A 15,215-nucleotide genomic window follows, 5' to 3' on the forward strand; every position below is an offset into this window, starting at 1 on the left:
TAACTCTCATCCAGGCAGGTATCTTTTCTCAACCCGCTCCTGCTTCAGAAGTCATTGAGGTGGATTTAGTATTTTAATGTTATTTTTAATATTATTTTTCTTTCATGATTATTTTAACGTCTTTGCAATGTTGAACAACGTAGATTTACTGTGGTACAATATGCCTTTTATTATAAGCCAATACGTTTTATACAATATTCAGACCCCTTAAACAAAACTAACAACCTCTTTGTGAAAAAAAAAAGTTATTCTAATTCATAATTTGACATCTCTAAACGTAGCTATACCAAGACTCAGCACTAGGCGACGCCATTTGATATAACCCGACAGAGGATTCTTCTTTCCGAGAGCTATGTAACGTATGCTGACTAGCATGATATTGATACCTTTTGTAAGTCAACTGAAATGTTTGAGTCAGATGCGTTTGAGAGTCTTAAATAATTTTCTCTCATTGTAGTTGTACGTCTCGCTAAAGAAAGTGTAACCATCTGAGGTGATATAAATTGCACAATGCTTCACCACTTCTTAGTCCATGCAGCTTTTCAGACCAGCAGGTGGCTTCCAAGAGAACAAAGGTTGAAATTGTAAGTTAACTAATCTATCTATCTATCTATCTATCTATCTATCTATCTATCTATCTATCTATCTATCTAGCAAACACTATTTTATGTATTTCTGTTGTAAAGCTTCATTTGTGTGTGTGTGTGTGTGTGTGTGTGTGTGTGTGTGTGTGTGTGTGTGCAGACATTCATAACATTAAACATTTTAAATGAAACTTGTTTTTCTCTGGCAGTCAGATTGTTCTTTTCATCTTTGTGGTTCTTTTCCTGGCTCCACAGTTTTATATTTTGTCAAGGTAAGCGCCATATTAAGTTTCACAGATAAAAAGCTGATCTGGTGACACATAGCATGTAAAATAAACATATTCATATGCGTATGCATGTAAAAGCTTATCATGTGAAATGTCAAATGTCTGCAGTAATGTGTTCACAGGCCAAAATCTTCTCGCTACTGTGAAAAGCCACTGTTGAACAATCTTATAGTCTTCATTGTGTTCTCCTTTATAGCAACAGGTAATCAGATTTTTATACTTACAGTGGATAGCATAAGTGAACACACCCATGCTAAAGTTAAAGTTTAACTGATAGTTCCATTAAATGAATTTAAGGCCATGTTAAAATGCCATATAACACAAAAATGCAACTGCCATATGTGACCTGTTCCTTTTTATGTGTGACGCTTGTTTGTTTGTTGATTATGCTGTATTTTGTATTTAATTTGTAACTGGTGTGCCGTCTTGGCCAGGTCTCCCTCGAAAAAGAGATTTCGGTCTCAAGGGACTTCCTGGTCAAATAAAGGAAAAAGAAAAGTTGACTAAAAAGAGGAATAAAAAATCTTTTGGAAATTACTCTTAATGCCTTAATTTAAAAAATGAGGACAAATCCAGCCTTTAAGGACACCAATTTTCTTTGTGAATGAATAATGTATCGTAAATAAATAAATGTTCTTCCTTAAAATACAGGTTGCATAAGTCAGGACACCCCTGTGTTAAATTCCCGCAGAGGCAGATAGATTTTTATTTTTTAAAGGCTAGTTGTTTCATGGATCCAGGATACTATGCATCCTGATAAAGTTCCCTTGGCCTTTGGAAATAAAATAGCCCCACATCATCACATACCCTTCACCATAGATGGGCATGGTTTTATTTCAGTTAGGCTAATAGCTGGTATGATTTGCATTGAGATGATCTTTTTTGAAAGTGCCCCATGCCAATCTCTAGGTATGGTGAAGGGAATGTGATAATGTTGGGCTATTTTAATTCCAAAGGCCAAGTGAACTTTATCATGATGCATAGTATTCTCGTTTCATGAAACAACTGGCCTTTAAAAATAAAAACCTGCATGTCTCTATGGGAATTTAACATAGGGGTGTCCTGACTTATGCAACCTGTTTTTTAAGGAAGAAATTTTATTTATTTACGATACATTATTCATTCACAAAGAAAATTGGTCTCCTTAAAGGCTGGATTTGTCCTCATTTTTTAAATTAAGGCATTAAGATCCATTTCCAAAAGACGATTTTTTTATTCTTTTTTTTTGGTCAACTTTAGCATGGGTGTGTTCACTTATGCTAGGCACTATATACTGTAAATGGTTTATTTTGCATATTTGTTCTGCTTTCTAATTTAAAATCCTGATTATCAACCCTTCTCTTCTCATTTAAGGTTTGGCTGTAGCGCTTACACTCACAGACCCAGTTCCCAAGAGCATCAGGGTAGCTTTTCACTCATTCGGGCTGTTCGCATTTATACAGGGATTCTGTACATTCATTCTTACCCTGACTGCACCTCAGTGTGTAAGTGTGAAATATAGTAATATGATTTTATGTGCAAAAATAGTTTTACCTTAATATAATTAGTCAGAGTTTATTTTTCTCAGGCGAACACCACCACAGAATTGTATATATTTTCTTTGGTAGTGTCTTGGGCCTGCATACTCTCAACAGGTGAGATCATATACAGGGTTTGGTCAGTTCCATTCAAAGTGTAGAAGGACAATATATATATATATATATATATATATATATATATATATATATATATATATATATATATATATATATAAAGGACAAAATAACCATTGTTTTTCTTGTGTCTCTACCCAGTTTTCTTTCTGGTCAGAGGAGGTCTTTGTCTGATCCACAGACTGTTTCCTCATTGGTTAAGAGATACGTCCCCCTGGGGTTGAAAATGATCCACTGCTGCTGTACAGCCCTCCACTGACACTCAATACAGGTGCATCTATTATTTACGTAGTTTCAATGGTTTTCAGACAGTTGTGAGGTGCAGGTTAAGATGTATTCTATTTAATCACACTAATATAAGCATGCAGGGGAGGCGAAAAATGCATATATAAAAATTGTTTTTTAATTTGTATAAAAACTCAAACTGCTTACAGTCCACATTTGTGGGTTATATCTGAATCCAGACATGTTTGAAAGACATTTTAAAAGAGAAAAAATAAAACACTGATGATTTCAAAAATATATTTTATTGTATCCATCAAAACCACCACCAAATATGAAATGATTTATGTGATGCCATGTAAAACAGCTGAATACCATAACAAAATTTCCTTGAAACATAATGGATAATGACATTCAAAAGTGTCAATTCAAATATGTTAAACCTGTCAGCGAGACACATACTTTGTTGAAATACACACAGTGGTTCAGTACAGGATCTCTACAATGTTAAACGTTTTGTTTTCAAAACATATGAATCTATTTAAAATCGTGTAAATACACATAAGGACTTCAATGTATGATTTCAAGTCCCAGTGCATTTATTTAAACGTTTTATTAACATTTTCACATTAGATCCCTGTGGAATGTAATGTTCTGCTTCACTACAAAATTTTGTCCAAAATTAATGCTTCTGAATCAGACAATTCCGATTCCTTGTTTCCTAAAGCATGCGATTCCAACTAAAAAATTTATCTTAGATTTTAAACAACACTTAACAAAGGCAATCATGTGTATATACAAACAGTTAAGGCATTATGAAATTTGAACTGCTCTACACATAATAAACCATTGTTTTCTGAGGTATGACAAAAATCTTTGACTCTAATACACTGTCAAAAATGTAGTTCTAGAATGGTTTTATCAAACAAGCCAACAATATAAACTCAATTCAGTCTAAAGATGAAACGGTACATTGACATTTGTTCCATCCTGATTACACTGGATATGCCATCTTTTGCGGACATGTTAAATTTCTTAACCTGAGGTCTGAGATGACGCCTAGAACAGAATTTCACCATTTCATTGAAACCGTTCAATTGAGGGGAAAAAAATATCCCAAATACATCTGCTTGTTTACTCATGGTCACATGGTTCTTCATCTCAAATTTAATCTGGTGGTCTGATGAATAATTGTTTGAGCTAATGCAATTATGTAGTAAGCAAAGTAAAAAGAAAAGTAAAATTACAAAGCATTTAAATGTTTTCTGATCACTGATTGGTCAAATATGTGGAAAAGGTGCTTGATCTGGAATGAAAATTTTCATACGCATCTTCTGATTCCTTTCTGAACAGTCTGATCTTGTGGAATAAGGATTTGTAGCAATATTATAAGATCAATTATTACTTAAAAACTTTAATTACTGTAAGCTAAAAGAGGTCCTGAGATTTTAAATTGTTAGTTCATAACACAAATCAAATTGCAAAGTCAAAGCATTAAAATAACTTTCACACAATTCACACTTCAGTTAGTGTGAAAACAAAACTTCAAATGATATTTCGCAATCATTCACAATACAGCATTCAATTTGAGCTATAAGCCCTGGTGGCTTCTTTGACTGATATGTCCTGGTCTATCCTAACAGTGCATCATAGTCAATGTACCATATAAGAGTCCCGCTCTTTGGCTGTACTTTGGTGATAGGATACTTATATGATTCCCCCTTAATTCGGCTGAGTTGACTGACAAGTTCATGCTTGCTCTTCCCCATAATTAAAACACCTACTCTTCGAGCTCTATTGATAGCTGTGAATGTGAGACTCATCCTCTGATGAGGTTTAATGGGGCTCTCTGACAGAGTTACCAACCGTTCTTCATCTCTTTCCAACTTGGTGTCCTGGAACAACGAGGCAGTGTGGCCGTCCTGGCCTACGCCGAGGAGGATGTAGTGGAAGCTGGAGGCATTGACATGTTTCTCTATTTCCTTCTCATATAATGCAGGACCACCATCCTCTTCCACGCATAACCGTTGGGTGAGATGCACTGGCATGGGGTGGATGTTGAAGTAGGGTATGCGGATATGCTGAAGCAGCAGATCGTGAATGGACCGGAAGTTGGAGCCAGATTCTGTATGTGGCACACATCGCTCGTCCACTTGCCATATGTGAGTGTTGCGCCACGGAAAGGTGTAGAGGTTCAGGGCGAGCGCACGGAGCAGCGCCACCGGGCTGGAGCCACCAGACAACGCCAGGTGAAACTGACCTCCTTCACGAATGGCCTCCTCAGCAGCCAGAAGAAGATCAGAAGCCAAGCGCTCCACAAGTTCCTGTGCCCAAGCAGATACCATTTCAGAACTACGGTACTTCCCTTGCATCACCTGGAAGTTGTCCTCGGCACCGGGGTTGATCACATTGACCACAGCTTCATGGCTAAAGGCGACCTGATTGCCCCGCAGATGAAAGTTCAGCAGGTTCGCATTGGCTACGCCACCAGGATACACCCGTGGAAAGACCCGAGTCAAGCTTTCAAGGAGAGGCGTCCAAAACGCCCAGGAAGCAAGGAGTCCTTCAGCACTGATAAAGCTGTCCTTGCGTCCAAAGAAGACGTGTGAGATCAGCTCGCAATAAGCCTCTCTGGGTACGATTGGCGTCTGGATGTAATAATCACTGAGGGGTAACCCCAGCACGTTTACGTCTTTGTGTTCGGTGACCTCTTTCCAGTCACCGCTGTTCACCAGGTCGGGCTTGAACAGGTTCTTGCTCACGAGAATCGCAGGGTACTGGAGGTCTCCGTGACCCAGATAAAATATGATCTGTTTGGATTTGCACTGAACATTGTTGGAATCCTGGACACAAAATACATCACTTTTGAAAACTACACGTGCATAAGCAACCCGTTCATCAAGTGCCTTGCCTGAGGTCATAAATATGGGGATGCCCTCGTATTGCGCATTGTCGACATGAATGACCACACCTGTAAAAACAATCACAGTCAACGTAAGCATGGCTAGATTGATTTTCCACAATCAATGACTACCTTTACATTCCAGGTCTTTCTAAAAGGTCATGTAAGCATAAACACTATTTTTCCTTTACCCTTTTTCATGTGATCAAGTAAATGCATAAGTGGCATTCTGACAGGTTTTAGAAGAGTGTGCATGTGCGTGAGATAACTAAAGTAACGGAAATGTGCGGATAAACGCAAACACCTTCTTTGCGTAAAAAAGTTATTCCACTCACCAGCGAATGTGGGGGTTAGGCTGAAGTAGTCCTTTGTTTTATTGAGCTCTTCCTGAACCTCTCCATTGTAAGCTTGGTACTGACCTACGACCGCATTACTGTTATCTACATACTGTAGGGAAGCCAAGAAATGTAGCTTGTTTTGTAGTATCTCCTTGCTGTTGGAGGGGTTTGCAGGAAGATTCATCAGCATAAGGGTCATGACCTCTGTGAGGTGGTTCTGGAGCACATCTCTGATGACGCCATATTGATCATAAAACTGAATACGCCCTGTAAATGAATGGCAGATCAACAGTCAATGCTAAAGAAATAATTGAGAAGATACATGGAGAAAGGTTTCATCGATAACATGAACTTTCATTTAAAAATAAACTCAAAACCAGTACCTTTGGCATCCAGGGTTTCCTTCAATACAATTTCTATTCTTTCAATATGGTGCTTGTTCCAGACAGGGTCAAGAAGTTTCTTATTCTCTTTCCTAAATGGCAATATTTTAGAGACAACCTTTGCGACAGAAAAAACATATAATTTTTTTAAAGCTCATGTAGATCAAGTCACTCATGTGAAAGTATACTACCATTCAGAATTCTGGAGTCAGTATGATTTTTTTTTCATCGAAAGAATGATTACAATAAGGCTACACAAAGATACGTTAAATTGATCAAACATGACATTAAAAAGTTTTATAATGTTCTAAAAAAATTTATCAAGTAAATGCTTTTCTTTTGAACTTTCTATTCATCCAAAAATCCTGAAAAAAATGCATTGCGGTTTTAAACAATATTAATGTTTTATTATATCATATAAATGCTGGCTTGGTGATCATAAGAGACTTCTTTCAAAAACATAAATAAATCTTATCAACCGCAAACTTAATGTTAATGAAATAACATGGTACCTGCTTCCCTAAATAGTGGTCAATCCTATACATCTCCTCTTCTTTCAGCTGGCCTGACAGTTTTTTGTCAAGGGACTGAGCACTAAAAAAGTCGTGACCAAATGGCTTCTCCAGTACCACCCTCAGCCATGCGTCAGGAGGGGGGCGGCAGGTGTTGTTGATCTTCTCTGCAATGTCTGCATATGCGAAAGCTGGAACTGACAGGTAGAAGAGCCTCCCTGCCTCAACAATACCCTCCTGTCCTACCTGCTGTTTGATCAGCTGGCTGAGTTTTTCATAGTCCTCAGATGTCTTCAGTTGGTGATACTGGGACAGATGCAAAAACTGCTCTTTGACCAAAGCACAGCGCTCAGCAGAGAGCTCCGGAGGGCAAGCCAGCTCCTTCAAGATCCCAAACAGCATCGGAGTTCCCTTCTCAGTCGACGAAAGGCCCCCACCATAAAATGAGAAGGTGTGTCCTTTGCCTACCTGGTCAGCATAGAGCTGGAAAAAGCCTTGCCACAGGTACTTCCTGGCCAAGTCACCTGTCCCACCCACAACTACCACAGTCACATGCCCAAGACTCTGCTTAGCCTCATGATTATCTGTCTGGCCTCTGTGCCAGCATATGATGGCCATTAGCAGCAGCTCCCATCTTATCCTCAGCATTGTGATGTCAAGTGCCCACCTTTAAAAAAAAAAAATAATAATAAAGATTTTAGAATGTTTAAGAAATCTAATGATTCAAATTCTGAAAATTTGATTAAATTTAATACGGTTTACATGTAGGTATTAAGGCACAAAAAAAACATGTAAAACTGGTAAAAACTATAATTGGTTTAACCTTTAAAGGGATAGTTCATCCAAAAACAAAAAAATTAATCATTTATTCACCTCTTTGATTACCAACATTCTTCAAATATCTTCTTTAACAAAAGAAAGAAACTTATACATGTTTGGAGCAACTTGAGGGTGAGTAAGTGATACAAATTTCATTTTTGGGTGAATATCCCTTTAATGGTGATTAAAGGCACTGAATTGACTGCATTTAGAAGCTGGATTCTAAAGTTTGCTTTATTATTTGGCATATTGACTAATAACTTAATTTCCTATCTATAACTCAGCATAAAGTGAACACCTTATGCAAACATTTAACTAATGATACAAACCAGCTACATAAAACATATGAAGCTGTTAACACTACAACTAGATAAGACTTTAGTCCTTAAATAGACAAGTCAGAAATAGTAAGAATTGCAGATGGATTCTAAATAAAAGTGGGGGGAAATTATAATAATATCAGCTAATATATATATAAACCTAAATGAAGACTAGGCTGAATATAATTTGTTGGTCATGGCAGGCCCAACATATCAAGCATCACATTACATAATCACTGATGTTTCAGCACAAACAAAAACCGTTAAGATCAGTAATAACTAGTCATGACTGCAAGTCATTGTGCCTCTGAATGCACCACAGTACATGAACTTTATGTACTCAAGAAATGAACTCATGTACTCATCTTTCTTATTTTAAAATCACTCCACTCAAAATAGTGTTAAAGGAAGCTCAGTAGGTGTGTGGATCTTCTTCTATAATAGTAATGAAACATACAGTATGAGGGCCAATGGTCTATGATAAAAGCCAGGTGTGTTTGGATGGTTGTATAATCAACTGACATAACTGAATGGGAATAAGTGAGAGCAAATGTGAGTGTTCACCCACAAAATCAAGGTTAAGCCAACAGAACAGACTACATTTACGGTAAAGAACCTGAATGAAAGGAAAGGTCACAAAATTTGGCCAAACAGAGAAGTGATATAAATGATAACAATAAATTGTCAAAGTTGAGAATGATATTGCTGGAATCATCTTGACATATCTAACAGAAAACAAGTCAACCAGGATTAGTCTGATTTAATGATAACTCATGATTAGCTTGTGTGAAGGCCAAAGACGACAGAGTAAACACAACCCTAATGTTCAGACAGAGCAAGCACTGTTTGATCATGTGGGTGTTGCAAATTGTCAAACATTGAGGCATCTAGCCTTAAAATAAATACAAAAAAATTCATTGGAACAATCTAAACCATCAAATGAGCATAACAGGATGAGGAAGAGTTCAATAAACAGCTGCTGCACAGAAATGTTTTAAGTCAGTTGAACTCTCCAACTTTAAAAACATTAACATAAACTTGTGTCATGATATGCTTAGGTCAATTCAAGCACATTACACTAATAAATTTTATTAATTATAACTCATTATTTACACAGTGACAAGAACATGGTTTTCCCATCAAAAACAATGTCATTAAGGAAATGTATTTTAATAAGAGATATTACTAAAGACTAACAGGATAGACAGTTATATTGACACTGGAAAAAGTTTAATATCCAGTATAATAAGATATATCATATTATTTGGACATCAAAACAATTTAATCAATCCAAATGTATTATTCATAGTATTTTAAGATCAAAATTAAATGTGATCATATATCGATTTTTTTTTGTTTCTGAAGACAAATACGCTTATTATATATTTTTTTAAATATAAGAATAAACACTAGTGTACTTCTAGAGGCGGACATGAGTGTACTATCATCACAAATTAAGTTACATAAACAGGTCCTGACACAGCACCTGCTATACTAGCTAACTAACTCAGGCTTATACAAATAAAAGGACAGTATCTTACATTTCAGTGTACGTATAATATCTCCAGCCATAGTGGCACATGCATTAGGACAAAGATGGATTTGACAGGGAGAGACAGTGGACATACCTGGTTCACCTCTGGACAGTATGGTGACAGCTCGCGCGGCGTGGACTGGCGGATAGTGACATACTACAAATAGCGTTTCCAGTAGATGGTCACGTGATCGCGACGTTGGTTAATCCTGGGGTTTGAGTTCGTAACATTCGAGTTTTTCAAAGAAATACGCTGACCGATGACACGGGGACTTGTTAACCTTTGATTGCTTGATGAGTTATTACAAAAATGATTCTAAACTAAAGTGTACATATAATAACAGGTATATACTGAGAGGGAGAATTAAAAATGAGCGTGTGCTGTCCCCTGTGAAACAAACAATTAAATTAATGGCATTCTTTGACTGTACCGGTTATCAGCAAATTTGATTTTACAGGTTGTCGGCACATTGGAAACACATCCGTGTTGAGGCTGAGGAATTGTTTTTATTATTATTGTTTTTTTTATTATTATTAGTATTATTATTATTATTAATTATCCAAAATTTAGTATCTAAAATGTAGATCCACTGTTATTGTAATGCAGGTCGGTGAGTTGCCCAAAGGAGGGCGATATTTGCTAGGTGTGTGAATGCTGACGGATTTTAAACGAGGCCAGACAGCCGTTATCAAATTATTATAAAATTATAAATAAAAAGATTTATTATGCTGTGTTAAATAAAATGCTACAGGTAATTAAAAGATATATCAAAGGTTTTTCCAAAACCACGTGTCTCAAAACTGGAGATATCTTACACTTGGTTTCACAATATATTGAGTAATGAGTTTCTTTCATCAGTATGATCTTAAAGATACTATTCTTATCTGTGTGTACATGTGTGTGTCTTTTGCACATTCCCTTTTTTTCTGTAGAGAGAGATAGTCTTAGGCAAAGATTATTCAAACAAGAACCATTCACCTCAGGAAACATGTAAAGTCATCCACTGATTCAGTTTGTGAAACTTTCTAAACCCTTTTCTTTCTTTTTGTGTGACATAAATGAATCAGTCAAACGTATTATTCTATAATGACTTGCTATTTTATATTATTGTAAAAAAAACAACGTATTTTGTCAGAATAGACCGATATTTGTCGATGTTCTTTGAAGCCAGATGGTCTAATAGCAGAGACTAATGAGGCTATGTTAACCAGTCAAACCTTGACCCCTTGATCCCTACTAACTCGACACACCACATTAGTTTAGGGTACGGGTATTCAACCAATGGCAGATGGAGGAGTGTTTAGGAAAGCTGGTATATTCTCCCGCAGCAAAATGTGGAAGGATAGGAGAAAACTCTTTCTGTAATTTCTAACAATGTTGATCAGTAAGCAAACATTTTTATATTAAAACGTTTTAGAAGTTTCAGATGCTTTAAATACATTTGGTGTAAAGGTGAATTGTATTAGTTTTGCTTTATCCTGCAAGATTTAATTTTGTGCTCAATTTTCTAACAATCTAATGCGGAAGTGATTGTGCATAGACCTTATCAGCGCCATGACAGGTATGAATTTAAGCAAGGCTGTGAGTGATAGACTTACAGTGTTTGGCAATAGCATCTGCTGTAAAAGCTGTAGCCTATAAAGCTCCTAGATCCCTTGTTGATCCCTCATGTTGTCTGGAGTTTTTTGTCTACTGAAATTTCGTGGAAAGATATTTTTGCAGTGTTTCGTCAGCAGAACAATCTAAAATCACAAGGAAAGATGGCACTGTGTGAATAAGGTCTATAGAGTCCATTCAATGTTAAACTTTTTCACATTTTTTAACAGTAGAATGCTACATTGGTCATATGACATGACACCATGATGCATGTTCCTGTTAATGTAAACTTTAACTAAAATTAAAATGATTCTAGTATTTCAGTGATACTAAAAAAAAAATTCCAAGTGTCTTTATAAGCCTTTTATCTAACTTTAATAATGATATGTGTTATTCTCTCTAATGACATGCTAGTTGCCATTTCTCTAAGCAGTCTCCCAATATTTGCTGTTTTCCCCCCCAGTAAAGAGGAATAAGATGTTTTGCTTGTAAAATGCACATTTATTAAATTTTTGGTTCAAGAGATAAAGACATTAATCATTTAATTTACTATAGTCTGTACTTCTTTCCAGAATTGCAAAAATCTCTTCACACTCCCACATTGATAATAGTATAGTATTACACTTAGAATAAGGCTTTTTAATTGAAAAGAGTGCCGTGATCACCCCAGAACTTTGTTGATGCTTTATTTCCTGAGTTTGCTTTATTTCCTGATTTCCTGATTGCTTTATTTCCCTTTATTTTATTTTTGCTTTGTTTGGTTTTTCTATTCCTTCGTCATGCTCTTCTCTACAGCACCCACGTTTTTATAATAAAGCACCGTTTCATCACGTGTTCAAGAGAACAAAATTGTCACTTCCTGGGAAATTGGCTCAAAATATCTGTAATAAAAATGGAGTAGCTTCAATCGAAGAAGCCACTGTGGCTCTTTATTCCAACATCATAAATGACTTGCACCCCAGAGAGCACAGATGAAACGTGATAAATGCTGTCATGATATCTTGCTTTCAGAAGTGAATGGCTGATGTTTTGGGAACTCAAACATTGTGTGAGACAGTTCTGGTAGATAATTATACCTAACCATTTTGATGACAGACGTCAGCTCATATATTTCAGAACGACTAAACCAATATTTGATATGCTGTACGAGGAAATTGGTCTGCTGGTTAGTCCAGTTATCAAACCTCTGTTGAGGCAGTCACAAGTTTTTTTGTTACACACCAGGACATTTATACAGTAAATGTGCTTCGATATTCGCATGTGTTTTGTATCGGATAAAAAAATGATCCTCCTCAATTTAGTGAATTTTTTAAATTAATTTGCATTTCCATCCAGCGATTTTTTTAATGCAATATCCCAAAATGTGCATAAAAAGATGGAATTTGCCAGATGCATGAGAGATTTTATGTGCATGTGTACTTCCACGCTGGGACCACACTAGTGTAGGCCTCCCAGCTAGATCACCAGTTGAGGTCAAAGTGAGATGTAAACTGTAAACTAGGTGACAGAAGTTCCTGTTTGTGTGACAAGTGTTTCTGGTGTAGCAAGTTTGCGAGTGTGTGTGCGCATGTGTGTCATGGAGAAAAAAATCAGGGAGCTCAGCTGTTGCCGTCTTAACGTGCGGGCTATGTGTGATTTGAGTGTGTGTGTGTTAAAGGGAGCTGGAGGTAGGAATGGCTATGGCACCAGGGGGCTCATTGTGTGTAAGATCTCCCACACTTCTTACAACCATCCATGTTCTTCCCATCACCCCCTTCCCACTGCCACCCTGCCACTTGCCTTCCTTCCTTTAGATTCAAGTGCTTTGTTCCTCCTTAAATCCTTTGTTCTTCCTCCGGCACAACATTCCAATCAAGCTGAGCACACAAACACATGCATATGAATGTGTGCCATCCTCTTTATTGGGCCTCTTCCCCGACACACATTACATTTATCATCCCTCTGTCTAAGGACTGACTAATTTAAAGCTCTGCCTGCTATACTTAAGAGCTCAATAATGCCAGATTAAGGAAGTGAATGAACGCTGTTAGTTAGGTGGCGGATCAAAGAAAAGGCATTTGTCTAGAAGAAAAATTGTGTCATATATGCTGAGGATGTTTATGTAACTCATTTATAAACATCCTTAGTATGTATTTCACAATTACATTTCAGTGTAATGTGTTCAGGAATTCTTGATGTTATGAGCGCTGTAAGCTGTATAATTGACCAATGTTGCATGTAATTGATTTCCCAGCATGTCTGTCATTCGATCACTCTGTGCTTTCATTTGACATAGTAAAATAATTTATGGTCAAATCAATATTTCATTTGTTTTTTATGATATATACATTTTAACTTGTGTTCAGTTTCAAACATTTTGTGTGAAAAGTCTCTTATGTTCACAAAAGGTTGCATTTGATTAAGAAATAAAGTAATATTGTGATATATTATTAGATTTTAAAATAACATTTTCTATTTAAATGTATTTTACAATGTAATTTATTTCTGTGATTGAAAAGCTGGATTTTCAGCGTCATTACTCTAGTCTTCAGTGTCACATGATCCCTCAGAAATCATTCTAATATGCTGATAAAATGTATTATTATGAATGTAATATTTATGTGGAAGCCATGATACACTTTTTTATCCTTGATTAATGTATCCTTGCTTAATAAAAGTATTTAAGGTGCACTTTATTTTAATGTGTCAGTATTACAGTGTAATTATACATTTAAGTCCTTATTAATAATAATTACTACATGTACTTGCTATAGAGTTAGGATGAAGGTTTGGTTTAGGGTTAATTGCATGTAATTATGCATAATTTATAGTTATTACTATGTTAAATGTAACAATGACACTGTAAAATAAAGTGATACCGTATTTAATTATACTTCACTTTTCTCAAAGTATAGCATGAATAAGTTCCACTAAAGTTCACACAAATGTCCTAACACGTATAGCTCATCACATTATCTATATACCATTACCTTTCGACAACCTGAAAAAGTGTATACTTTTAACAATGTATAAATTGGTTGTAATTTAACAAAAACGTCTTAATGCATTTTTAAGTGTGGGTTAAGTGTCTAAATACTTTTTGGGGTCACTTCATATCTAAAATCCATTTAAGACTCACTCACAAGTAATAATTTTGTTAACTTTGCATTAATAATGTGTTAACATCTCGCCATATGTTACTGGCACATATCTCGCGACAGCACTCCCTTCACCCCCAGTAAAGGGATCAGTGTAGAATCGGGAGCGTTAACAAAGCTTTTGAGGAGCAGACAGTCCCGACGCAGCCTACAATGGAAGGCCGCCTCTGTATTTGCGTTTTTTGGCGAGAGGTGGTGGCGAGGTAGATAAGAGGGAGTCGAGGGGTGGAAGAGTTGAATGACCCTGCAGCAGTGGTCCCACTGCAGATCTGTGACCCCCGGAGTAACGGGCCAACCTCCTGGCGTGAAGTGCTTTGTGTTAGTGGTTGTGTGGAACAGCGTGAAGAGGTGAAGGGGGGGTTGATGGGAGTGCAGCAAATAATTCAGGCCTCCTGCAACACACATGGCCCTTGAATGAAAAGGGACCTCTGCATTGTGAGGGCATCTCAATGGCTCTAGCTCCTTATTTGTTGAAGACAAATGTTCCTCTGAACATAAGTGTCTTGTGCTGCCTTAAACACTAAACAGAGTGAAGTCATTAATCATCCATTTTGTGTGGCCGAGCACTTGCTCCAAAAATTAAGAAATGTACTCAACATTCATAGAAGCTGGCGTGATAAACAAAGATTGACTTTGTTTAAGCATTAATAAATGTGCACATATTCACAAAAGAATATTATTTACAAGCAAGTCACACTCAGTTTGGTGATGGTGGCCAACTGCTACCATATTTAATCAGTCTGCAGTTGGAATGTGAGTTTATATGCATGTTAGATTTCATTGTGGTGGTATATCTCTAATTAGAGACAGATAGCATTCTAATTTGCAGTGTTTTTTAATGTATTTTGTAATTTGGTTAGTTGATCTGTATATAACCTGGGGCTTTGCTAGACAGGTTTGGCAGACACCTCATATGTGAACACAACCC

At 36.6% G+C, this 15,215-nt stretch overlaps 2 protein-coding genes across 2 annotated transcripts; one reads left to right on the forward strand and one right to left on the reverse strand.

Annotated features, from left to right (window-relative positions):
- The first annotated feature begins 415 nt into the window (after positions 1-415).
- LOC143706299 (uncharacterized) lies at positions 416-7,018 on the forward strand. The gene is made up of 7 exons (XM_077198048.1): positions 416-584; positions 794-856; positions 994-1,073; positions 2,225-2,355; positions 2,439-2,505; positions 2,665-2,794; positions 6,929-7,018. Exons 1-6 carry the CDS (start codon positions 511-513, stop codon positions 2,745-2,747), a joined length of 498 nt encoding a protein of 165 aa, XP_077054163.1. The 5' UTR covers positions 416-510; the 3' UTR covers positions 2,748-2,794; positions 6,929-7,018.
- Positions 3,032-9,746, reverse strand: h6pd (hexose-6-phosphate dehydrogenase (glucose 1-dehydrogenase)). The gene is made up of 5 exons (XM_077198047.1): positions 9,648-9,746; positions 6,881-7,547; positions 6,369-6,486; positions 5,983-6,252; positions 3,032-5,716 (listed from the first exon to the last, which is right to left on the reverse strand). Exons 2-5 carry the CDS (start codon positions 7,526-7,528, stop codon positions 4,377-4,379), a joined length of 2,376 nt encoding a protein of 791 aa, XP_077054162.1. The 5' UTR covers positions 7,529-7,547; positions 9,648-9,746; the 3' UTR covers positions 3,032-4,376.
- Between the last annotated feature and the right edge of the window lie 5,469 nt (positions 9,747-15,215).

This window comes from Siphateles boraxobius, unplaced genomic scaffold (assembly GCF_051911475.1).
Source record: "Siphateles boraxobius isolate OS27281-9 unplaced genomic scaffold, OSU_SipBor_1 41, whole genome shotgun sequence".
Classification (NCBI taxonomy): Eukaryota; Metazoa; Chordata; class Actinopteri; order Cypriniformes; family Leuciscidae; genus Siphateles; species Siphateles boraxobius.